This window comes from Pseudochaenichthys georgianus, chromosome 18 (assembly GCF_902827115.2).
Source record: "Pseudochaenichthys georgianus chromosome 18, fPseGeo1.2, whole genome shotgun sequence".
NCBI lineage: Eukaryota > Metazoa > Chordata > Actinopteri > Perciformes > Channichthyidae > Pseudochaenichthys > Pseudochaenichthys georgianus.
The window spans coordinates 9,685,166-9,710,906 of NC_047520.1; the positions used below are offsets into that span (position 1 = coordinate 9,685,166).

The window sequence follows — 25,741 nt, forward strand, 5'->3', positions numbered from 1 at the left end:
TCTCAGTTCATACGCTGTTGCTAACGGTGATCGAATAAAGTACATTTACGCCATTTTTGAGGAACTAATGCTACTTTATACTTCTACTTCACTTCATTTTGGAAGCCAATATTGTACTTTTTACCTCACTACATTTATTTTTCAGCTTTAGTTACTATTTACTTCACAGAATCGGATTGTTATCCAAAGTATCTGAGTACTTCTTCCACCACTGTTTGCTGATGTTAGAATGTTACCCTGATCATATCAGGTTATATTCAAATCGGACTCCTTTCGCTAATTTCCTGATCTTTTCGGCCTTCTCCACAGCTACACTCTGATTGGCCCAGAGACCAGAGAGTGCCTGCCGAGCGGTGATTGGAGTGACAGCTCCGCCCAGTGCGTCCCCCGCTCCTGTGGCCCCCCGCCCGCCATCGACCACGCCGAGCCCTACGAGAGCCACCAGCTGTTCGGAGACACCGCCAACTACTACTGCACGGACGGATACATCGCCGGCAACAACTCCAAGATGGTGTGTAACGCTCAGGGTGTGTGGGCCCCCCCCGATGGCCTGCAGGCCCCCCGCTGCATCGCAAACTTCTGCCTGCGTCCACCTGATCAACCCCACGCTATTCTAGATTCAGTCAATAAACCCAAATACACCAGCAACACCGAAGTGAGCTATAAATGTGAGGAGGGCTTCATGCTCAACACCACGGCCACCCTGAGGTGTCTGATTGGGGGCTGGTGGGACCCCTCGCCCTACGATATCGGCTGCGTCCCGGTGAGGTGCTCCAGGCCCGAGAGCATCGACCGGGGCTATGTGAGCGGGACCAACTACAACTTTGGAGCCGTGGTGGCGTACAGCTGCGACAAAGGCTTCCTGATCCGAGGGGAGAAGAGGAGAACCTGCAAGGCAGATGGAGAGTGGGGGGGGGCTCTGCCTTCCTGTGTACCCGTCACCTGCCCCCCCCATCCTACACTTAAGAATGGATACATCCAGGTAAGACACATCCTGCTTTTTCCCACTCAAATAAACTGTGTCAGAACTTTGTCTTTTTAACTTTGTACTACTATTTTTTATTTTATTTTCATGTTTTAACAAACTTAAAAAGGGAAATTATAGAAAGAAAATTAAGGTAAGACAAAATAATAGTAGTGACTAAAGTAAAACAAATCATTTACGAATATATATATATTTAAAACATCTAAAAAATAAATAATTAAAGTTTTAGCACTAAATATTTAAAATATATATATATACCTGATATATATATATTTGATAATAATAATAATAACAAATAATAAAAACAATTAATAATATATCCCTTTGTCTACCGACCCAATAGGTCAGAGGTCGAGTCACCTTCAACAGCAAGGTGACGTACGCCTGTAACGCAGGATTCAGACTGATTGGTCGCCCAGAGAGAATCTGCCAGGCAAACCGCCAGTGGTCCAACACCGACCTCCCCGCCTGCGTCCTTCTGACCTGTGACCCTCCTCCCAACATCGTCCATGGACATTACCGGGGGTCTGATTTCCAGGTGGGCCGGAAAGTGCAGTACGTCTGTGACGAGGGTTACGAGCTGGCCGGGGACGCCGTGTTGACCTGTCTGAAGTACGGCAGGTGGGACAAGTCGAGGCGTCCTCGCTGCTCGCCGGTCCAGTGTCCGGAGCCGCCACTGGAGGAGAATCACCTGGTGCTGAAGGGCCTGGACTCTGAGTCAGGAACCGTGGAGTTATCCTGCGAGGATGGCTACGTGCTGGAGGGAGCCCGGATCCTCCGCTGCACCCCGTCCCAAGAGTGGAACGACACATTTCCCGTGTGTAAGCTGGTGTTTTGCGGTTCGCCGCCTGAAGTGTCGTTCGGTGGCCCTTCCTCCTCCTCTCCCCCATTCCCTTTCGGCTCCATGGTGAGCTACACCTGCATGGACGGCTTCACTTTGAGGAAAGAAGGCTCTGTGTCCTGCCTAGCCAGTGGCCAGTGGAGCAGTCCTTACCCAGAGTGCATCCCAGTGGAATGCCCTCAGCCGGTGGAGATTTCTAATGGTATTGTTGACGTCCAGGGTCTGATGTACCTCAGCAAAGCGCTGTACAGCTGTAAGAATGGATATCATTTAGCGGGAAACTCCACTGTCCTCTGCGGAGAGAAGGGACTCTGGATAGGAGGCGTGCCTTTCTGCCGCCCAATCGAATGCTCCATCCCTAAACAGATAGTCAACGGAAGGGTAGTCTATACAAAACTGCAGTTTGGTCACAGTGCCACGTACTCCTGCCGGCGTGGTTATCGCCTTCAAGGCCCAGAGACTGTGATGTGCCTCTCCAGTGGGGAGTGGGACATCGAGCCCCCTGCCTGTGTGCAGATAGCATGCACCCCACCCCAACCTATCGAGAATGGATTCGTAGAGGGGCAGGATCACAGTTTTGGCGTCACCATTTTCTACAGCTGCTTTCCCGGCTTCCAGCTCGTAGGCCAGGATCATCTGACCTGTGAGGAGTTCGGCTGGTCTTCCTCTGTTCCCCTCTGCGTGCCCTCCGACTGCGGCCTGCCTCCTCACATTGACTTTGGGCTATATATTAGGGTGGTAGGGTCCTCTGATGCTTCTTCTACAGACACATTAGCTGCACCCCTGGACTTGAGCTTCCTCCACGGGACGTATATCGAATACCGTTGCCACAAAGGTTATGACCTCACAACCCCCACCAGGTTGGTGTGTCTAGAGGACGGAGGCTGGAACGGCACGGCTCCTTCTTGTAACCCGGCGGAGTGCGAAAAACCACAGAGTCCGGCGCACGGCTGGGTGAATGTGACGGATACGTCCCTCGGCAGTATGGTGAAGTATACCTGTGAGGGAGGCTATGAGCTGGAGGGGGAGGCTGTGAGGCAGTGTGTGTCGGCTCGACTGTGGACTAATGATGCCCCGGTGTGTCGGCCTGTCTCCTGCGGCGACCCCGGAGCTGTCGCCAATGGCTCAGCTCAGGGTGGAGCTTTTGTGTATCCCGAAGTCTTGAAGTATGAGTGTAGTGCTGGATTTATCCTGAAGGGTAGTAACACGATGGGCTGCGGGGCAGATGGGAAGTGGAAAGGAGAGAAGCCTCGGTGCGAGCCAGTGTCTTGTGGTCCTCCTAAAGTCCCCACTGATATTACTTTCAAAGGAGAGCAGTACAGCTATAATGAAGAGATAGAGCTGAGCTGTCGGCCCGGTTTCATCCTAAAAGGTAAACCAGTCAGTGTTTGTCAGGCTGACGGCACCTGGAGCCACGAGTCTCCGACCTGTGTATCCGCCCGCTGCGGCAAAGCCTCACCAATCCCCAACGGGCGTACACTGGGCTCTGATTTCGGGGTGAGCACCAAGGTAACTTACGAATGCGATGAGGGATACACACTTAACGGAGATCCAGCACGTATTTGTCAGTCCGATGGGCTTTGGGACAAACCCGCTCCTCGCTGTGACATCATCAGCTGCGATCCCCCCGAGGACATCAGCCACGGCTTCCTGAACGGCTCCAGCTTCAACTACGACGACGTGGTGGAGTACGTCTGCTTCGATGGCTACGAGGTGTCCGGGGCCCCCATCCTGCGCTGCTCCGCTCGGGGCTCCTGGGTGGGCGCGGTGCCTCAGTGTCGGCCCTGCGTCTGCGCCCCCCCCGTGCTGAAATTCGGGTCGGTTCAGGGTCAGGATCGCGCCTGCGGAGACCGAGTGAACTTCCAGTGCGACGTAGGCTACAAGCTGCTGGGTCCCCCTCAGGCGGTGTGTGAGAAGGGGGGGGTGTGGAGCCCTGGCGTTCCTGTGTGTGGCCGGGGGAGGTGCACTGTTGCCCCGCCTACAGTCCGCAACGCTGTCCTGCAGGGCGGCAGCAACACCTTCACAGACACCGTCATATACAGGTGTCGCCCCGGCTACCAGCCAAAGGGCTTCCCACACCTCTCCTGTGGAAGAGACAGCAGGTGGGGGCAACCCAGAATCAGCTGTGAGCCGATGAGCTGCGGAAAACCTCCCGCTGTGGCCCACGCTCAGGTGCAGGGAGACAACTTCACCTTCCCAAACCAGATCACATACGGGTAAGCACTGGGGTTATTACTCTCAAGCTTTTTCAAATCTCTGTCTCCTATTTTTTCCCTTTCTTCATGTTCCTGCATTTCCCTCCCACTCTTCAGGTGTGCCGATGGGTTCACTTTATCCTCACAGACAGCCTCCCTCTCCTGCCAGAGCGACGGCACCTGGTCCAAACACAGCGTCCGGTGTAGCCCCGCCCCCTGCTTGCTGCCCGCAAACTTCTCCATGCCCCATCTGATAATCAATGGGAAGGAGCTCACTCCGGTCGGGGGCACCATCGCCCTCTCCTGCCCTGCGGGGCTCCACCTGCAGGGGGCAGCACGAGCTGAGTGTCTGGTAGGAAACATGTTGATCAATTATTTGTCAAAGTCTCTTAGATCTCTAATCTTAATGTGACTTCCTCGTTGAATAATCGTTAACAACTTACTTCTGTTCCTTAATGTGCATGAAAAGGAGTTTCTCATTTTCTAAAAAGCTTTTTCTGTCAATCAAACCCTGGCAGTAGATGTAGAGAAATGCCTTTTTCACTTTGCTTGAATTAGCCATACTAGGTTTGCAATGACCACTTTGCACACGTCTCTGCTTGTTTCCATTGTCCATTAGATAATAATGAAGTGCTTTCCTTTCCTCTGTGGTATTGTGTGATCAGCTGGGGGGAAGCTGGGCTCCGAGCGTCTCCTCAGTGTCCTGCGAGCTGGTGTTTTGTGAGAAACCCCCACCTCTTCTTCACGGTGTCACCGAGGGCGACAGCTACAACTACGGAGACTTTGTCATGTACTCATGCCTGCCTGGCTTCGACATGAAGGTACTGCTCACCAGGCCACGTTTAGGGAACATGGGTTCATGGATTATCTCACCTCAACAGAAACACAGGAAAGAAAAGAACAACACTTCTAAAAGAACATTGAAAAAGATCTTGCTTTCAACCTTAAAGTACATTTTCCAAATAGTTGTAACTCCTAAAAACGTGTGATTTGTATAGTAGTATAGATTGAAATGGTCAGTTGTTGCCCACTCATCTGCTGTAATACAACAAAGGCCTTACTCTTCCTCTCCCGCAATGGGAATGTAATCACCAGACTGAGCTAATGGCGGATCAGATTACAGAAAGTCACATGACTTCTCCTCAGCGGTCAATAGAGAGTGCAGTTACAGAGAAAACAGAAGGAGCTGACTCACTCGGTCCATCTCGCCTCTGCTATTTGAATACTCCCTCAATGAGAGCCTTTTGTTTCACACACAAACAGCTGACTGCAAAGCGTCATGGGTCATGCTATTTGTGGGGATCGATATCCCACACTGTGTTGTGTTTGGGTCATCTGCTTGTTTCGTTACACTTTGGTCTTCCTTCCACAGGGAGACTCTGTCCAAACCTGCCAGGGGGACAGGACGTGGAGTGGCACCCAGCCGGAGTGTGTTGGTAGGTTTGTTTATACAGCGAGGATGAACCAGGAAATGTTTAATCCGTTTGCTATGAAGTCACACCTCAAGAGTATTGACACCGACGACAGACCTGCATGTATTTTTCAGGTGTTATCTCAATGCAGGTACACCATTTATTTTGCGTTCCTAAATATCTAAAATCGACATACTTCAGTAAATATTCATCTTAATATATTCTACTATCTTAAAAGGCTAGAAACTCTATTACTAGCAATTCCCAAGAATTGGAACATTAGAAAACCACACCTTCAAACACACCTTTGACAGCTTTACGCTTGTCTCTTGTCTCCTCAGCCCAGTCCTGCGGGCCTCCTCCCACAGTGCAACGCGGTCAGGTCCAAATGACAGGCGACACTCACCTGCACACCGCCAGCTATGTGTGTGATGCCGGCCTGCAGCTACTCGGCCGAAAGACTCTCGTCTGTGTGGCTAACGGCACATGGAGCCTTCCAGCGCCCACATGTGAAGGTACGAGGGCCGCACACTGGGCAATACACCGAAAGTTCATTGTTATTTTTGGCGTCAAACGAGAGACATCTTCAAGGAGCTAATTACAGGATGTTAGTATATTTTATGAGCTAATTTATTATCTATTAGTATATCTTTTAATAAAGTGTCAAACCGCTCCCTACACAGGCTAGGTCCCCTCACCTCCCAGCTCCATGTTATGTTTTTTAAGTGCAACTTAACTGCAATTAAAAAATGTTGTTCTTACATGTCTTTGACTTATATAGCACATTTCAGAAACGCAATCCAAAGTGCTTTACATTGGCAAGAACACATGAAACAATTAAAAACACAATAAGTTGAACAAAAAGACAATTCATAAAAGAGATGGAGGTTAGTAAAAAACAAGAAGTGCAATTGAAAAACAAACAGGGTCTGGGCGGGGCAGGGTGGTTGTAACACAAACAAGCTGTCGTTGAACTCGTAAATCTGAAAAGTAGCAAACACAAGAAAAAAGAAGGAACATTTTAGATTTGTTGCCAGCTCTGCCGACGTCTAGAGTTTATTTGACCAGAGTAGCGTTTCTCTTTCTGTGCCATGATTTCTACCTCCATCCTTTTCCCTCTGGTCAGCGGCCAAGGGCTGCGACAGCCCCCGAGAGGTGCTGCACGGCAGGGTGCAGGAGCACGGTCTGAACTCGGGGCGCGCCGTGGAGTTCCTCTGTGACAAAGGCTACAGGCTGGTGGGAGACTCCCTGGTGGTGTGTCTGGGGGGCAACACCTGGAGCTCCACCTTCCCCACCTGCCAACGTGAGACACCCACTGAGAGACATGCATGCCAAGCCACTGATTTGATATGAGTTAATGAATGTATTACTACACCCCCCGCTGGCTTCCTGTTGTGGTGGACATCACTGTTGCATCAGCTACCGTACACAGACGTTTGCAACACTTCCATCACACGGTGTGAGCTAACATCGAGTTTCCCTATCTGTTTCACAACATAGCCTGTGACAAAATGGTCAGTCAGACATATTTCTAGACGCTTACATCAGGAAATGTGTGAAGATGTAACGTTAAAATGCACCCGAAAAGTACATTCTTAAATAATGTTGTGTATAATCCAAATGATTTGCATTTAAATACGTCTTAGGCGCATTATGTACATCTCATCCGTCTTTGTTTGCTTGTAAGGTGTGACTCCTCTGTGGAGTTCTGCAGTGTCTGCAGTGTTGTCTCACCGGATTAGATTACATGTGCAGCGTTTGCGTGTCCATTGGGTAAACATTCATTCATCAATAATGTTCTCTCTGTTCCTTGCAGCCAAGTCCTGCCCGGCTCCTCCAGGCTGGGGGGGGGACAGAAGGGACAGGCCCCCGCAGGAGTTTCATGTGGGACAGTCGGTGCGCGTCCCCTGTCCCAAAGGTCAGCAGGTCAGAGGCAGCGGGACCGTGTCCTGCAGGCCGGACCAGACCTGGAGCCCCGTCAGCGCCGTGTGTGAGAGTACGTATCTCCTCTGAAGGGGAACAATGTGCACATCCTCTTTGGGAAATATACTTGAGTTATTTCATTTAAAAAGCCTAAATGATATGATCCCATAGTGCATCAATTAAAAGGTCATGTTTATTGTGAAATAGAAATACTGACTGATATTAGATTGGTGAATATCCTTTGCTTATTTGAGTTTTCTACATTTTGTTCTGCTTTATTCATATTTAATATATTGTTTAAAGTTATTTTATCACTTGATGCAGTTAAATGTACGGCTTTGATAACTTTATTGAATATATATTATTACAGTTCATGTGTCAACAGTGTTTGTTCATCATGTGTTTATGTAAAAGTGAAAAAGAACAATATCTTCTTCAGCAGAGCATTTTCTAATGTTTGCGTTTCCTTACTCATTCTGAGATGAAGTTCATGTGATTTAAATATGTTCCATCAAATCAGTGAAATGTCATAATGAGGATAACGACACGTAATCAAACTAGCGAACCAAGTCGAGGTGATTTGATATCTCTGCACACGTCTGCATGCTCCCCGTGTGCTGTGCCCATCACTTCTCCACACCTGCACGGCTGCCTGTCTAAGTGATCTCTGCTTTCTGTCTCTCGCTGAGCTTCTATGAAAACAAACACTGCATCAAACACCGCGATGGTGTCCTTTACTCTGGGCTAATTACAGGCTCCTCTGTGGCTGCTATGGCAACCTTTGTCCCACAATCCTCTGATCTTTCTTACGCTCTGAATATGCAACACAATGCTGCTTCTGTTGCTATGGCTCGTTGTTTGTGTTTGCATGTTGTTTATTCTCCTGTATGCATGCATCATGAAAGGTAGACCACGGACTGAAGTGTCGGACACATCTGGATACTTTGCATGAAATTCAATGTCTTCACAGGTGATGAGGGACGTAGGAAACACCGCTTGACTTCCTTCAATGGACACAGACTTCTTACTCTGCAGGACACCATTTCATAATAAGTGTTTTATAGATTTCAAATAGGTAGACAAAAAAGAACATTTTGGGAGCCCTTTTATTTACACTTGTGAATGCTTTTGTTCAGGTGTTTCTTTTATTTTGTCCACTTCCTGTTTACTTAAAATGGCCTCTTCTCTGAAACTGAAGAGTGATACGCTTATCAACTCTTAAGGCCATTTAGTAAACGAATCAGCTGTACATTGAGACGGAGAAGAGAAAGCGTGTAGTGAGTAACTCGTCCCATCTGGGCTGTTGTGCAGGGGTGTCCTGTGGCCCCCCCCTCCATGTGGCCCATGGGGTGGTGCGGGGGGCTGTGTTCCAGTTTGGGGACGTGGCGGTGTACTCGTGCTTTGGCGGCTACGCCATGGAGGGCGTCGGGAGGAGCAGGTGCCTGGAGAACGGCACCTGGACGCCGCCTCCAGCATGCAGAGGTAGAGAGAGAACACCCGGGACCCTTCCTGCTTCCTCTCACTGTCTCCTCCTGCCTCACATCGCCGTGCTGCTTCCTACTACTTAACCCTCCTATGGGCTGCTCCTTTCGTCCCCAACTTATACGATTTCCTGAAGGATATGCGCCTGCTCTCTCTGTCCCCTAATGGCTTCTTCTTACTCCACTTGCATGTGAACAGAATGCCAACTAGCAGGTTTTCCTAGCGATAGTTTGGAGGTGGGGTTGTATGAGGAACTTCTGCGGTAGTAGATGGGGAGCACACCCATCATTTGGAGAAACTGACATTAGGTATTGCAACGAAGCAACGCAATGTACTGCTGTGTACGGGGCTGGCAGCAGGATGTCTTTTAACCACAACAAAAAATCAATGTTAGTTTATGTTTTATTTAGAATATAATATATAACTGAAGCCGTTTTATAAGCTACCAGACTCTATTGACTATCTTTTAGGTGTCTACAAATATGTTTTGTTGTTGCCTCCATCCACAGCAATACCGAGCTTTGCTTTGGTGCCGATTCTGCTGTCTACATCCATAAACTGGCGATAGATGATGCCTCGTACAACCCCTAATTGAAACTTCCTTTTAAGGGTGGACACCGCAAACGTACATGTGAGATTCATATGATTGATGTCTGGACCCAGCCCAGTAAAGGGAGGGGAAACCTTGTCATGCCAACAAGTAGCTTGTTACTGGCTCTCGTCTGCCTTAGAGTGAGGAACAAATAAACAGGAAAGTAACAGAGACACATCTCTCAGCTGGCAGTCGGCCAGGTGACCAGAATCTAGTTCAGATGTCAAATGAGAAACAGATTGAGGCTTCCTTCTCAAAGTGGATCCACAAGCAGAACAAGACGGGCCAACAATCCCTGAAGTATGTGGGGCAGCAGGTAGAGGGGACCAACTGTCAAGGAAGGAACATCACAGACTAATGACTCTCTCTCTCTCTCTCTCTCTCTCTCACACACACACACACACACACACACACACACACACACACACACACACACACACACACACACACACACACACACACACACACACACACCAGGATGTTAGAGGAATCTAATCTGCACTTTGTGAATGCTGCTGTTGTTCCAATGCATGCGTGACGCTGTAGAAACTGGTTTTTTCCTCTCATTTCACCAGAAACGGACTGAAATTCTCTCTCTCCTTTGTATGTGGACACTTGAAGAAGATTGTCTACTGGACGTGAAGTAAATATAAACATACAATGTGTGTGTGTTCCAGCGGTGTGTTGGTTGCAGTGCCAGAACGGAGGCGTGTGTCAGCGGCCAAACATCTGCTCCTGCCCCGAGGGCTGGATGGGCCGCCTCTGTGAGGACCGTGAGTGTTTAAAAGCCCTTAAACTGTGTGTTGCAACCTTTATATATACAGTCTATGGTTGCAACTCAAACAAAGTCTCGGCAAAACAGAAATTCGCCCAACCTGCTCGTAAATGAGCTCAAATCATAACAGTTCATTTTAAGGCCTTTAAACACACTGATCAATCTCAGGAATCCTGCGTGATCATTCTGTGAAATATCCAAAAAATATATAACTAGTTGCTATTATTTTTGACTGATATGGCAATTGGGATATGACTGTCAAAACTAGAGTTAAAATTCTGCACATTCCAGTGAGAATGTTTTAGTTATAATATTTACGGTAAATTGAAAGGTTGGGAAAAACGTGTGAACTGGCACTGAAATAAAAATGTAATTAAGACAAAATAATTGAACAGTTCAGGATTTCCACAGAGAGGAGTCCGATGACCTTAAATGACTTCCTGTCTCCTCTCCAATGACAGCTATCTGCATCCTGCCGTGTCTGAATGGCGGCCGCTGCGTGGCCCCCTACCAGTGTGACTGTCCCTCTGGGTGGGCGGGCACACGATGTCACAGCGGTGAGTCAGCAGTGTTTCACATGTTTAGGAGGATGTGTGTGAGGGAACCTGCCCACATACTGGGAGCGTACAGTAAGTGCTACTTGTTGTGATTTATGAATGTGTGTGTCCACAGCTGTGTGTTCCTCGCCTTGTCTGAATGGCGGCAGGTGCATCCGGCCCAACAGATGTCACTGCAGTCCCGGGTGGAGCGGGCACGACTGCTCCAGGTGATTCACCAATAAGAAAGTTATTAAAAAGTGTAACATTGTGTGTTAACCCGAGTGCCTTTTGCAACAGTCTTACTTCAGAATGTTTCACCAGATTAAAAACCATTTCCCCTTCTCTTTGCAGGAAAAGGAAATCAGGATACTATCACATGTGAATCGTCCAATGAAGGGAGTTCTTGTATAGTAAACTGACTCATTCATTCTCATCTCTCTGCAATGGCGAAGCAAGAACCATTTTGTAAAATAAAGCTGTATTTTTTCATATAGAGACTCAACAGTATTAAACATATGCTGCTATATACTTGTACGATGTGTAAAAACTATTGATGTGATGTCCAATGTATATGTGTAAACTATTCTCACATTTTTATTAAAGCATAAAATACCATTTTGTTGTTCACGTCGTGATAATCAGAAAAGTACAAAGTTCCTGTAACTCATTTATTTATTAAATCCACATTAAACACAAAGTGACCATGCTTCACCACATGTCAGCATACACTGAACTAACAGGAGGTCACTAATACACCGTGAGGGGAATCAATTATTGTTTCTTGTGTGGCATAGAAGACCTAATGGTTATTTTACATGGCAACATTGGCTACTGTGTTTTTTACACAATGAGGGTGTGTGTGTGTGGACTGCTCCCTGGAGATCTATGTCCTCAAAGAGGCCAGTTTGCTTATCAGTTTTGCACCGTTGGCACCAGTGAGCTCATCCACCTTAAATGCAGCACAGACAGAATGATTAATGACAGCTTGAATTCAAATATAGGTCACTAGGCTAGAATGTGTTTGCTTATGCTAACATTAAAAAAAAATGTTAATGTCAATATTTGCTGCATCTTCTCATGCTCACCTTTTTTTCATTCTTGTAATAGAAGAATGTGGGCATGGCTTTGATGCCGCACTTTTCAGAAACATCCTGAAAAGGGCAAAACAAACATGCTGTAAGACGGGTGGACAGTCACTGCTCCGCCCTGGATGAAAACAACATGAATGAACATGATGAAGACAAGCTTTAGATGTTGTGGAGTGAGCGGAAGGAGGAACCTATTGCGGTGAGCACGTTGCACGTTGTAACTTCCGGTTGTTGTTGTTTTCATCTCCGGGTATCCCGTGTGCCTGTTCTGTTGCTGATAGCTTATTAACTTAAACTTAATCGATCGTTTTAAAACTCTTGATCACGGCAACTGCCTGACGTTGTAATCACACGTTACTACAGCTTAAGCACTCACAACTCTCCTTCTCTTAGCGACTGTAACTCCACAGTTGCCTACACTCTTTTCGGGTTTGCTAACGGTAGCTACTTTAGCTTGATAGCTAGCCATGGCTCTTTCCCCACCTTCTGGTGCTATTTCCTGCTCTTCCTGTCTCATGTTTGGTTACTTCCCGGCCTCCCTTACTGGTAAGGATACATGTGTTAAATGTAGTATAGTTGTTAGGTTGGAGGCGGGAATCATAGCCATAGAAGCCCGGCTCCGCATCTTAGAAAGTAACTCAGCTAAAGTAAAGCCCATGTTAGCATGTGCGGACCGGCCAAATGTAGCTCCTCTTAGCCGTCCCCCGGCAACTCCCGAGCAGCAGGGAGGCTGGGTGACTGTTCAGAAGGGGCATAACGCGAAACCCGCAGGTCCCCACCAACCCGTTCACGTATCTAACAGATATTCCCCACTCAGCGAGACACCCGCTGAGAAGCCAACTCTGGTTATTGGTAGCTCTATTATGAGACACGTGAATTTAGAGACCGAAGCCTCCACAGTCACATGCATTCCGGGGGCCAGAGCGGGCGACGTTGAGGCGCATCTTAAACTGCTGGCTAAAGATAAACGTAAATACAGTAGGATTGTTATTCACGTCGGTGGTAATGATGTTCGTTTACGCCAATCAGAATGCACAAAACTTAATGTGGAGTCGGTGTGTAGTTATGCTAAAACAATGTCGGACACCGTAATCTTCTCTGGTCCCCTCCCCAATCTGATCAATGATGACATGTATAGCCGCATGTCATCATTTCAGCGCTGGTTGTCTTGGTGGTGCCCAGCAAACAATGTGGGCTTCGTAAATAATTGGACAGCCTTCTGGGGAAAACCTGGTCTGATTAAGAGAGACGGCATTCACCCTACTTTGAAAGGTGCAGATCTCATTTCGGCACACATTTCAGGGCTTTGTGGACGTAATCCATGACAAACTGGAGTTGAGACCAGGAGGCAGAGTCGCAGTCTTACACGCTTCTCTGCGCTCTCTCCTAGGCAGTCACCCATAGGAATCCCGAACCCAATAAAATACCCAATATTAGCGGTGTGTGTGTCTGCCCAAGGACAATTTAAGGTAAAACCTAATAGAGGTGTCATACATAATAACCTAATAAAAGTAAATGTAACAACTACTACAGTGCAACAAAACAGGAAGATTAAATGTGGTCTCTTAAACATAAGATCTCTAGCATCTAAAGCAATATTGGTAAATGATTTAATATCAGATTATAATATTGATATATGCTGTCTCACTGAAACTTGGTTGAGACATGAAGAATATGTCAGCATAAATGAGGCCACTCCACCCAGCCATATCAACACTCATATTGCTCGAGGCACGGGCCGAGGAGGTGGAGTTGCAGCAATCTTTGACTCAAGTTTACTTATCAATACTAAACCAAAATGTAATTATACCTCTTTTGAAAGCCTCGTTTTTAGTCTTACGCATCCGACCTGGAAAACTTTGCAGCCAATCTTATTTGTTACAGTGTATCGTGCACCAGGTCCTTATTCAGAATTCTTATCAGAATTCTCTGAGTTTTTATCAACTTTGGTTCTTAAAACAGACAAAGTAATTATCGTAGGTGACTTTAATATTCATGTTGACGATGATAAAAATAGCCTTACTGTTGCATTTAACTCTATATTAGATTATGTTGGTTTCTGTCAGAGTGTAAATAAACCAACCCACTGTTATAATCACACTCTCGACCTTGTTCTGACTTATGGTATTGAAATTGAGCAACTATTAGTCGAACCGCATAATCCTGCTTTATCCGACCATTTCTTAGTAACTTTTGAAGTACTGTTACTAGACTACAAAGCATTAGTCAAAAGCTCTTGCAGCAGAAACCTATCTGTTAGTGCTATAGCCACATTTAAGGAAGAGATTCAACCAATACTTAACTCGATAGCATGTCGGCATGTAGGGGAGGAAACTTATACAAAATGTACACCACCCCAAATTGATCATGTTGTTGATAGTGCTATAGATGCGCTGCGAATAAAATTAGATTCTGTTGCTCCTTTGAAAAAGAAGAAAATAAAACAACATAGATTAGCTCCATGGCATAATGCCGAAACCCGCAAAATAAAGCAAAAGTCTAGACAACTTGAAAGGATATGGCGTTCCACTAAACTTGAAGAATCTCGTTTAATTTGGCATATTACTCTCAATGAATATAAGAAAGCACTGCGTAAAGCGAGAGCAGCCTACTACTCTTCATTAATAGATGAGAATAAGAATAATGCAAGATTTCTTTTCAGCACTGTAGCCAGGCTGACAGAGAGCCACAGCTCGATTGAGCCTTCTATTCCCTTAGCACTCAGTAGTAATGTGCTTTTTTAACGATAAAATTGTTACTCTTAGAAACAAAATTAATGACCTCTTGCCTTCGACCAGTATAGTGTTATCAACAGCTCCCGGAATCGTAAGTTCTAATATTACACTAGATAGTAAACTAGAATGCTTTTCAACCTTGAACAATTACATTCAATGATTCTCTCTTCTAAACCATCAACGTGTATGTTAGACCCAATTCCAACTAAGCTGTTGAAGGAAGTTTTTCCATTAATTAGCACTTCTTTATTAAATATTATGAATATGTCTTTATTATCAGGCTATGTTCCACAATCATTCAAAGTAGCAGTGATAAAACCGCTTCTTAAAAAGCACAACCTCGATCCAGAGGTTTTAGCCAACTATAGACCTATTTCTAATCTTCCGTTCCTCTCAAAAATTCTTGAGAAAGCGGTCGCAAAACAGTTGTGTGATTACTTAAAAAACAATGATTTATTTGAAGATTTTCAGTCTGGCTTTAGAACACATCATAGCACAGAGACAGCTCTGGTTAAAGTCACAAATGATATTCTAATAGCCTCAGACAAGGGACTTGTCTCTATTCTTGTTTTGCTCGATCGCAGTGCTGCATTTGATACTATCGACCATGATATCCTATTGCAAAGACTAGAGCACTTAGTTGGCATACAGGGAACTGCTTTAGGCTGGTTTAGGTCCTATCTATCTGAACGCTCTGTTTGTACGTGTTAACGATGAATCTTCCACGCAAACCAAAGTTAGCCATGGAGTGCCACAGGGCTCAGTGCTCGGACCTATTTTGTTCACATTATATATGCTTCCGTTAGGCAATATTATAAGGAATCATTCTGTAAACTTTCATTGTTATGCGGATGATACTCAACTATATTTATCAATCAAGCCTGATGAAATTAATCATCTAAATAAAATTCAAGACTGCCTTAAGGACTTAAAAACGTGGATGACCTTAAACTTTTTGATGTTAAACACGACCAAAACTGAAGTTATTGTACTTGGCCCGAAGAATCTACGAAACAAATTATCTAAAGACATACTAACTATGGATGGCATTAATTTGGCCTCCAGTGAGACTATAAGGAATCTTGGTGTTATATTTGATCAGGATTTATCCTTTAACGCCCACATAAAATCAATTTCAAGGACCGCCTACTTCCATCTACGTAACATTGCAAAAATCAGGCATATCTTGCCTCAAAACGATGCAGAGAAACTAGTCCATGCATTTGTTACTTCTAGGCTGGATTATTGTAACTCTTTATTATCAGGGAGTACCAAGAAGTCAATCAAGTCGCTTCAGCTGATTCAAAATGCTGCGGCTCGTGTACTAACCAGAGTTAGGAAAAGGGACCACATTACTCCTGTTCTGGCTGCCTTACACTGGCTCCCTATAGAACACAGGATAGAATTTAAAATTCTTCTCGCCTACAAAGCCCTTAATGGGCAGGCGCCATCTTACCTTAAAGAACTCATTATACCCTACTGTCCTACTAGGGCATTGCGTTCCAAGAATGCAGGGTTGTTGGTTGTTCCTAGAATCTTTAAAAGTACAATGGGAGCCAGAGCCTTTTCTTATCAAGCTCCACATTTGTGGAATCAGCTTCCAGTTTGTGTTCGGGCGGCAGACACCCTATCCGTTTTTAAGAGTGCGCTTAAGACCTTCCTTTTTGATAAAGCTTATAGTTAGGGCTGATTAGATTCAGCCCCTAGTTTTGCTGATATAGGCTTAGTTTGTCGGGGGACATCTTACTTCTTCCTTCTCTCTGTCTATACCCGTGTACACTCATGTTCCGATTAACCCAGCTTCCCCAAATGTCTTTCTTTTTGGTGTCTATATACGCTGGGATCCGGAGTCATGGATGATCCTGCGGTCCTGGATCGCGAGCGCTGGATCTTGAGTCGTGGCTGTGGTCCTGGATCATAGGTCCTGGATGGATATCCTCGTGGATTCATCTTCCTATTATACACACATGCATTTCCGAACATTTGGACTACCTATGTTGCAAATGTATTATCTTTTCAATTTACACACGGCATCTATTGCACGTCTGTCCGTCCTGGGAGAGGGATCCCTCCTCTGTTGCTCTCCCTGAGGTTTCTCCCATTTTTCCCTTTAAACTGGGTTTTCTTTGGAAGTTTTTCCTTGTACAATGTGAGGGTCTAAGGACAGAGGGTGTCGTATTGTCATACTGATATTCTGTACACACTGTGAAGACCACTGAGACAAATGTAACATTTGTGATATTGGGCTATATAAATAAACATTCATTGATTGATTGATTGATTGAACATGTGACCCATATATATGTGAAGCACCCAATAGTTGAGGTATCAGAAAACACTGCGTTTTTATAGCGTCCAACAGTCCAACCCACAGCAGGAGGTGTTTTTATAAAAATAAAAGGTTTTGTTATTGTAGTGAAAACATTTTTGAAAGCTGTTGACTGAGTGCTAACTAGCAGCATCTTTTTGAATGAGTGCACTTACTGCAGCAACATCCACGTCGACCACCAAGAAAACCACATTGGAGTTTTCATGAAGATCCGCCTGTTCCTGAAAGAGAGTCGACCAATGAGCATTAATATAAACAGAATACTGCTGCAATGTGATTGGGAGAGAAGAGGGAATTGATGCACAACGTTCCTTGAAATCTTGGTTCTACAAAGTTATGAGTAACCATAACAACAATGAAAAGAAACAGGCTGGCTCTTCCCTATTCAAAGAATGTTGCCCGAGCGGCCCTCTGGGAGCATGCGTAACTCAGGGAGGGTCTTCCCTTAAAAACAAACATACTAAAAACATGTGTTCCACTAAAGCTGCCACTGTCTCAATACATCGGAACCATAAATCCACATTTTGTTGATTTAAAATCATTTCAGTGTTTAAAAGGATTACGGCTTGCGCCCATTATCTAGTGTCTTTTCTCTCCATTCAGTTAAATTCACTGTCTTTTTGTAACCATGCTAAAATAATCAAACCATGGCTTGCACAAGAATTAAGAGCCCAAATCATCCTCTTACCTTAAATATTGGGCCAATCTGTTTGCAGGGGCCACACCAACTGGCTGTGAAGTCCACCACCACCAGCTTGTCTCCAGCATCCTTCAGGGCTTTATTGAACTGCTCCTACAGAAAATGAAAACATATTTGAAATATAGAATTAACAATTTAAAATGGAAAATTAAAGAATTACCATGTTCTTTGAAATATACTTTTTTATAACAATAATTCAAAAATGTTTGTAGTACAGGCTTGATCATTATTTAAGGTATGGGTTGAAATATATGCTTTTTGAATGTTGGTAAGCTACACAAATTAAAAACTAGACAATGCATTTCCTGCTGAAAGCGCGTGTGAATATGTTTGACAACTTTAAAGGTTACCATGACGTTTCATGCAAAATTTATCTGACTTTGTGGGGCTTTTATTTAGAAAAATAAAGCTGATCCTGGGCTTCTTTCTTCTTGTTCGGTGAATTTGTAGGACTTTTATTTTGAAAGAAAACATCCATCTTCCTTCGCTTCCTGTAAAGATACAGTAACTCTTTGGTGCTTTCATTTTAAAAAGGTATTGTGGCAGGGAGAGAGAGAACAAAATGAAATGTCTGATGTCCAAATATGGGAGATTATTCCCTAAAAAAGAGGGTCTGGTGGGAAAAGACCTGTGTCTATCTGTCTGTCGGTCTGTAAGTAGCGTGGAAAGTCTCAAAACATCTAGTGTTTGTGCGCGCGTGTATCAGTCGGCCTGTCTTCTCTGATTAGATGATGTCACTCAGGTGTGTGCCCCCTAATCTGCCAGCAACACAGTTACCCGAGTCCCATTCAGAATGCATTGAGGTTTATCTCTGATAATTCTGCGACTGTTAAAAAACGACGGCTCCTATTACATACATCAGACCGTGAGCACAAGGGAGCCCGGATGAACCGATCTGTGTGTATTTTCTGTGAAAAAATGTGAAGATGACAGCAGTTTTTATAAAGTTTACTTCTTGCTAGTTTTAGGAAAAAAATAGAACACATGGGCGTCTATTAGGAGCAGGGTGGACTTTGTGTCACTGATAACCAACTATCGGGCCAGAATGGTTGGTCAGTTTGATATGATGAAGGCATCGAGACACGGCTGTCTGAATAGTCTGTCCCATAGATACAACTTTAATAGTTTGAATGAAGTGCGTAGCTGAAGGTATGCGGAAGAAGGAGCAGCATCGTGCAGGTGAAAGAGGATTTGGAGATTCCGGCAATTGAGTTACATGTTACAAAAAAAGTTTAAAAAAGCTGAATATTTTAAAACGTTTCGATGATTAAATAGTTTCCCCCATCATGTGCGGAAATAGCTGAATAGGTGAATATTTGGATATTTGAATGGTTTCTGAAGCTGGAAGTTATTAGAAGCCAAAAAGCATGGAAAAACTTGAAGACTATACATAGTGGGAATGCTGCTGAATCAGCAGCTGTTTAACAATAAAAGCTACAAGACAACACTTACCAAATTGGTGATGTTGGTAACCCCCATGATAGCTGTGACTGTTCTTTGAGCAGATGATCCGAAGACTAAAGTTTGGGAACTCCTGGAAACTGTTAAAACCCAGCTGAGACTTAACCACGCCCACTTCCACATCAACGTAGCCCTGCGTGATTGCGTCATGGACTGAAGTGTAAAGTACATTTACTCAAGTACTGTAGTTAAGTACACTTTGGAGGGACTTGTACTTTACTTGAGTATTTCAATGTGTTGCTACTTTGTACTTCTACTCCACCACAATTCAGAGGTAAATACTATTTACTAAATAGTGTACTTTTACTCTATCAATTTAATATCTTTATTTACTATCTTATGATCAACACTTAACTAAGACTTTAGTGACACCTGGAGTAAATTCACAAGCTACCCTGCAGCATACAAAGTCATTAAAACTGCACCTTTACCAGCATTGACAACACTTTAATGTCAAACCTTTATTTAACCAGATTGGTCCCATTGAGATCATAGATCTCTTTTTCAAGGGAGACCTGCAATATGTATCAATAATTATTCTCAAAACGTTTAATATATTATTTTGAAATGGACCAATTTTCATTATGAGTACTTTTACTTTTGATACTTTAAGTATATTCTGATGATAATACTCTTACTTGAGAAACATTTTGAATGCAGGACTTTAGTTTTACTGTAACAGAGTATTCCTACACTCTTGTTGTATATATACTTTTACTCAAGTACAAGTGAGTACTTCTCCCACCTCTGGTCATGGGTGTATTGTTCATTAATCTACTAAGGAAAATATGCTCTATGAAGTTACTGCTGCTGTCAAATTCATATTTCGTGGGATGAAAACACTAGGGTGGCGCTCTCATGATGCGTCGATACTTTCGTAATACGGAAGTGGGAGTGGTTAAATCTCAACTCAAAGTCCAACCGTTGTTATTATACATCCATGAGTCCTAACCATGGTCCTAACCAAAGCAGGAGATTTTTGTTAAATACAAGTTTCTCATTTTAGTCAAACATTTTGAAAAGCTGTTGACTGAGGTAACAGCGCCCTCTGCTGGCTCGAGGAAAATGGCAGAGACTTAGAATAATTGTCAATTTTCAAAAATGTCAGTGTTTACTGAGTTGTGTGGGGTTTCTTAAACGTTTACAAATATGTAGTGATATATGTGAAGGCCTAGCAAGTCATGCATATATTGCATAACTTTTTTTAAATATTTGTACACAATCATACGTTTTGCGATTCATGCGGATTATGTTGCTGATCGCAGGGTGAGGGTGAGCAACCATAAGTTTCACTTTACTTTTCAATTTTAATGCTAACCTTAGTAATGAAGACAATATTCCACGTTTATAAAGCCTGTATAAAACAACACCATAATGGCGCACGGTGCAAAGTAGGTGCGGTTATTGTTGTCCTCTGTACCGGATATACAAAGACAGTAAAATAGTGTTGGATGCATTTAAATATGAATTAGAAAAGTACAAAAGTTCCTGTAACTTAGCATTTATTTAATTATGAAATCCACCTTAAACACAACATACAAAGAAAGTTCTAGCGTTAGTCAGGAGCAAAGCCAATCTCATATAAAACAGAATTAAAATTGGTCATCATGCTTTAATCAAACTTCTGTCAGGTAATACGTACACTGAATTAACAGTACTACAGTATGTCAACAAGACATGATGAGTGGAATAAATTATTATGTCCATTACTGTGAGGAACAGAAGACGTAATTGATTTTGTACGTTACGTCAAACTGGGATTTCACAAACATGTACAGAGGGCGATATTGGTTTCTGTGGGTTTTATACAATGAGGATGTGTGCGTGGATTGCTCGGTGGATGTCTATGTCCTCAAAGCTTTCAGTTTCTGGATCATTGAGTCTTTGTTGGCTCCAGAGAACTCGTCCACCTGAAAGACGGCACAGACAGGAGGATTAAAGACTGTTAGATAAAAAAACAATGACACTTTCATTTCTTAAAATGTCAATGTTCCTCACTCTGGAGAAAGGCTTACAAATATTTTGTACCAGTTACTTAAAATATATGTTTTTGTTAGCGATTAGTTTATGAAGAAAGAGCATTTGCATTTTTTTGGAAAGGGACCCGAAATTCTGTGGCCTGAAACGAAATGTTTGCTTATGCTAATATTACAACTTATTTTTAAATAAGTGATAACATGTCAATTCTTGCTGCATCTTTTCATGCTTACCTTTGATCCATTCTTGTAATAATGAAATGTGGGCATGCAGCCGATCTTGCAAAATGAACTCACTTCCTGAAAATAACAAAAACAAGGACAGTTAGACGGATTGAGCTAAGGGAACATACACACTTTGGGAATACAGTGATTCTAGGTATTTCTATCTTATTAGGATAATTGTTTGTTTTGTGCAGACAGGAATATTGTCCACAAAAGAAATAAGCCGTATCAAGTTAACAGCTTCACAGATCAGAAACCCCACATATGTAAACACCACCTTTTTGTCAGAATATGTGTCAATAACAATAAGCCACCACAATCATACTGTTTCAAAAGACGCAATTATCAACAATTATCCTTTCATTATGCTCAAGCACTGAGGCAGAAAAGCTTCAGTCACATGAGCCAGCTGTGGTTCCACACGGCCCGTGAAATGGATTTTAAGAATAGCTCACATTGCTTTGAGTATTAACGACAGATGTGGTTAACATACTCGATATGCTCTACTTCTATAATTCTCTGATGAACCAGGAGCAGTGTTACTAGTTGCCCAGTTTGATGGCTCGTGCTGCGTTGTTGTGGATCACTGAACTAGCAGCAGCTGTAGTAAACTTATACTGAGATCTCAATTGAAAATAAAGAAGCTTACATCAGCGTCATCCACGTCCACCTGCAGGAAAACCACGTTTGCGTTCTCCGGAAGAGTTGATTGATTCTGAAAGTGTCAAACAATGAGCGTTAATAAATGATGCAACGTGATTGTGAGAGAATAAATGATTCATTTCTTCTCTTTGAAATCATGGTTATCTTATTGACTTAAGTTCAGCCCCAATGGGTCTTGTAAAGCGGGCATCTCCCTACTTGAGGTTAGAAACAGCTTGAAAAGGGGTTGCCCAGAGCAACAAGAGAAGCTGTCCTTGAGCAACATGTGTCCCTTGGGGAAGGGATACATCTGAATATTTACCTCGTATTCGTTTGTCCTCAGACTTGGGAATGTGACCAACACAGCATATGGAACATATATTATACTTTGGTTCTCCTTTACTAAGCATTCTAAAATAATTAAAGGTCCCCTATGATACTGTTTTTCATCAATATATTATAGCTCTCAGATATATTCAAAACATGTCTCTGAAGTGTTTGGCTGAAACACCAAACAGATCATTGCAGCCTCCCATAATCCCCTCTGTTTCAGCCCTGTTTCCAAAGTGCTGATTCTCTGTCTGTTACTTTAGATGAAAATAAGGAGCCCCTCCCCACGCCCCTCTGAGAGATATTTGGTTAAAAATAACACAATGGTGCTCTAGGAGGAGATTCAGGTGATACGGTGGGGGGGGGGGGGTTACCTTGGTTGGTGATTGGCTAATGGTTACACAAGCCAAAACATCGTTATGACATCATAAAGTGGCCAAAATCTGATCAGCTCATTTTCAGACAGGTTTTTATAGAAATGGATCAAAAAGAGAGAGAATCTTTTTTCCTGAAACTTTCCTTATCTCTTTACACAGAGGGGACACATGTTTGTGTAGAAAAGACATGAAAAAGTGGATTTTGCATAATAGGTGACCTTTAAAACTATGGCTTGTACAGGACTTGAGTGTCAAAATCATCTGCTTACATGGAATTCTGGGCCAATCATCTTGCAGGGGCCGCACCAGGTGGCTGTGAAGTCCACCACCACCAGCTTGTCTCCGGCCTTCTTCAGTTCAGCCTGGAAATCCTCCTACAGAAAAGAAACACAGATTTTAAACTTGATCAAACCATAATGGATTCATGTCCAACTATACTAAACATACTTGTAGAAATTTGGAAACTGATGTTATTGATATTCACTCTGTTTTACTTTGTGGTGGCTGTTTCGTCCCATGGTCACACATTGTTTTTATTATAATAATAATAATTCCTTACATTTATTATAGCGCTTTTACAATGACTCAAAGCGCTTTACATATACACACATTACACATATATCATACATGCAATGGTCAGAAACTGTGGACAATACCCACAGGAGCAAGTTCAGGTGATAGTTATAGTTCCAGCAAAACAGTTAATATGTAATGACTCTTCCCTTTAAAATAAACACAACATTAACCATAATATCAGAACGTTATAAAAAAAATGTGTGGTTTTATAATGGTTATAAACTATGAACTGGGATGTTTTCCACAAAACATCCGGGGATTACCATCACCTGTGCGCACCCGGCGCGTAAAGTACATTACCGTAACCACCCCTCCGACACACTCAATGAACAGCCTGCTGTGGACGGCCCGCCATGCAACGTGATATACATTAGCTACAAGTTGTTATAGCTTTAGCATCTTCACCCGCAAACAAAACAATAATAATGAATAAAACCAACGTCACTTATGCAGAATGGTTGGCGTACCGTCAAACAAGCACTCACTCAGATAAATGCTACTGGTATAAATGCTCGTTTATAAAAAGGTTCATGGATGTATAAGAGAACTGGATACACATATGAGGGTTGTCACGCATGAGGCCAAAAACGGCCTGTGCTAAAAGTACCCAATGGCCCATAGAGCATGCGCCGTTGGGTTTTCCCGTAAGGCCCGTGTCTGATCTCCCGCTCTCGGCTCAGTTAGATGGAAGGAGAGGGAAAAGGACTCAGGAATCAGGCTTTAAGCGCATTTGACAACTTTTTAGACCATATTGATTAAAATAAGGGCTATCGAATTGGTCGTACTGGGTGGTTGATAAAGTAGAACAAAAGTATCCGCTGATTTACAGATGTCAAATAAAGTCAATGGGAACACATATTTTGGGCCAATGACGCCATGGACTGACAGGGAGTGTAGTACCTTCGATTGGCCACTACGACATTTGGCTTCATTGCCCGGCGCACTTCTTGGTTAAAGTCCACAGCGTTCTCTTTACACAGCCATGGTGCAGAGTAACAGAAACACACATGCTGGCGGCTAACGTTATTCACGCTGACTCACCCAGTAACGTTGTTTCCATTAAGCGAACTTACAACTCCATTAAGGCATTATTAGAGGCGTGTTTTCTATCCAACGCACCGTTATTTAAAAAGAAAAACCTATTAAAAAAACGAATATGGAGAATGAGAAGGGGAGAGGGGAAACAGGCACCAGCACATCGAGCAAGCTACAAATAAATCCACTATTTCTTTTTTTTACAATGGTTCTTCTAAAAGCGTTCAATACTAAAAGCTGCGGAGCAAAGCAAACTTACCAGACTCTCAATGATGATAACCCCCATGATAGTTGTTGAGTGATCGAGGTGATGAAGCAACGGTTTGGGTATCCCTTAACTCCAGAAGACACGCCGTGGTTTTATGGCAGAGCATCAAGCTGCACGAGCAAAGTCCACCACACAGCGGAAGTACTATCAACATAAAAGTCGTTGTCATTGTCACATGGCGTTAACAGCATGGGTGGGTGTATATCTGAATTTAAAATTGGTGCACATTATACAATTACTTTATTAATTTTGTGAAATAATGTAACTACTGTTATATACTACATTTCATTCTACAATGTTACAAATACACTGCTACTGTGTACTTCTGTAAAGTGCAAGGACCCCAAGATCATACTTAAGTACAATACTTGAGTAAATGTACCTGACTGCTGCATTACATCACCGGTTGTTTTTGAATTTGTATTGAGCGTTGCAAAGCTTTTTATAAGAAAGACTCTTATTTTGAAGGGGCCAGCGATGTAATATTTTCCATTCTGGTTGCTTTACACCCAAATGTCACCTGCTGGGTGTTAACGGTATCAGCCACATTAGTCTCCAGGTCAATGTCATTGTGTTTATGGATGTTTTCTTGTAATCGTTTGGAGGAACAGTCAATTTAGAGATAAAGCTGACTTCAAACAAAACATAGGTTACAGCGTAGGCTTTAAGCTACAGTAGCCTACCAGGTTACTATTATTATATGAATTAGTAATGATATAATATTTTTAGATAATGTGTCGTATCATGTATCTCCTGTGTATTATAATGGTTTCATTAATGGCAGCGAAAGTGGTTTTACAGTAATTCCAGTCACAATGACTTGACGAATTATTTTACCGTAAACGACTGAAGTCAGAGCAGCTCGATTTCCTTACAACCATCGTAAGGAATTCCCGTCGTTACGTCATCTCTCTAGAGTCTTTTTCTTCAGCCTTATCCAAACATGAGGTGGTGAACAATACTGTTATTAAATGTATTTTCTAATTGTATATATATATATACTAGTACTATATGCAACAATATCATTAATTGTTCTGGAAATGTGCTTTTTTTTTTAATGATGTCTTCTTCAAAGTTATGTTATAGAAGTATAAACATTTGCATTAGTGTCCGGACCAGACTGATAAGTAAGCAGGTGGGTTGATGTGTTCCCAAAGTCTAACCAGACTTGGCATACAACGTTTTTAATGTGGTTAATGTTCACAAAACAAAAAAATCCTTAAAAATAAAGATCAGTCGTTTTATTAAATCAAAA

At 43.2% G+C, this 25,741-nt stretch overlaps 3 protein-coding genes across 5 annotated transcripts in view; 1 reads left to right on the top strand and 2 right to left on the bottom strand.

The window, feature by feature from the left end:
- The window catches only part of svep1 (sushi, von Willebrand factor type A, EGF and pentraxin domain containing 1), a 78,817-nt gene extending 67,458 nt beyond the window's left edge, over positions 1-11,359 (top strand). For 2 of the 3 annotated variants that reach the window (XM_034105544.2, XM_071206570.1), the window contains 13 exons: positions 310-982; positions 1,329-4,042; positions 4,139-4,373; positions 4,687-4,842; positions 5,394-5,457; positions 5,775-5,948; positions 6,560-6,736; positions 7,250-7,429; positions 8,668-8,838; positions 10,108-10,203; positions 10,667-10,762; positions 10,878-10,971; positions 11,096-11,359. In XM_034105544.2, the coding sequence (XP_033961435.1) occupies positions 310-982; positions 1,329-4,042; positions 4,139-4,373; positions 4,687-4,842; positions 5,394-5,457; positions 5,775-5,948; positions 6,560-6,736; positions 7,250-7,429; positions 8,668-8,838; positions 10,108-10,203; positions 10,667-10,762; positions 10,878-10,971; positions 11,096-11,126 (4,861 nt within the window). In that variant the 3' untranslated portion in view covers positions 11,127-11,359. The remainder of the gene's footprint in view (positions 1-309; positions 983-1,328; positions 4,043-4,138; positions 4,374-4,686; positions 4,843-5,393; positions 5,458-5,774; positions 5,949-6,559; positions 6,737-7,249; positions 7,430-8,667; positions 8,839-10,107; positions 10,204-10,666; positions 10,763-10,877; positions 10,972-11,095) is intronic. The other variant, XM_034105546.2, reaches the window with a different exon arrangement.
- A 39-nt stretch (positions 11,360-11,398) lies between these two features.
- On the bottom strand, positions 11,399-19,159 carry LOC117463354 (thioredoxin-like). The gene is made up of 5 exons (XM_034105547.2): positions 19,049-19,159; positions 17,585-17,689; positions 17,052-17,117; positions 11,830-11,895; positions 11,399-11,693 (listed from the first exon to the last, which is right to left on the bottom strand). Exons 1-5 carry the CDS (start codon positions 19,073-19,075, stop codon positions 11,628-11,630), a joined length of 330 nt encoding a protein of 109 aa, XP_033961438.1. The 5' UTR covers positions 19,076-19,159; the 3' UTR covers positions 11,399-11,627.
- A 1,383-nt stretch (positions 19,160-20,542) lies between these two features.
- Positions 20,543-24,592, bottom strand: LOC117463332 (thioredoxin-like). Its single transcript, XM_034105522.2, has 5 exons — positions 24,478-24,592; positions 22,877-22,981; positions 21,908-21,973; positions 21,268-21,333; positions 20,543-20,967 (listed from the first exon to the last, which is right to left on the bottom strand). Exons 1-5 carry the CDS (start codon positions 24,502-24,504, stop codon positions 20,902-20,904), a joined length of 330 nt encoding a protein of 109 aa, XP_033961413.1. The 5' UTR covers positions 24,505-24,592; the 3' UTR covers positions 20,543-20,901.
- Between the last annotated feature and the right edge of the window lie 1,149 nt (positions 24,593-25,741).

What these genes read in the sequence shown, in the direction of transcription:
- LOC117463332 (XM_034105522.2), bottom strand. Translation starts at nt 24,504, where the DNA reads ATGGGGGTTATCATCATTGAGAGTCTG. An exon ending in TTATCATCATTGAGAGTCTG is followed by an intron (nt 22,982 to 24,477) that starts GTAAGTTTGCTT and finishes TCTTTTCTGTAG; the next exon opens with GAGGATTTCCAGGCTGAACT. An exon ending in ATTACAAGAATGGATCAAAG is followed by an intron (nt 20,968 to 21,267) that starts GTAAGCATGAAA and finishes GCCGTCTTTCAG; the next exon opens with GTGGACGAGTTCTCTGGAGC.
- LOC117463354 (XM_034105547.2), bottom strand. Translation starts at nt 19,075, where the DNA reads ATGGGGGTTACCAACATCACCAATTTG. An exon ending in TCGACGTGGATGTTGCTGCA is followed by an intron (nt 11,896 to 17,051) that starts GTAAGTGCACTC and finishes TGCCCTTTTCAG; the next exon opens with GATGTTTCTGAAAAGTGCGG. An exon ending in ATTACAAGAATGAAAAAAAG is followed by an intron (nt 11,694 to 11,829) that starts GTGAGCATGAGA and finishes GCTGCATTTAAG; the next exon opens with GTGGATGAGCTCACTGGTGC.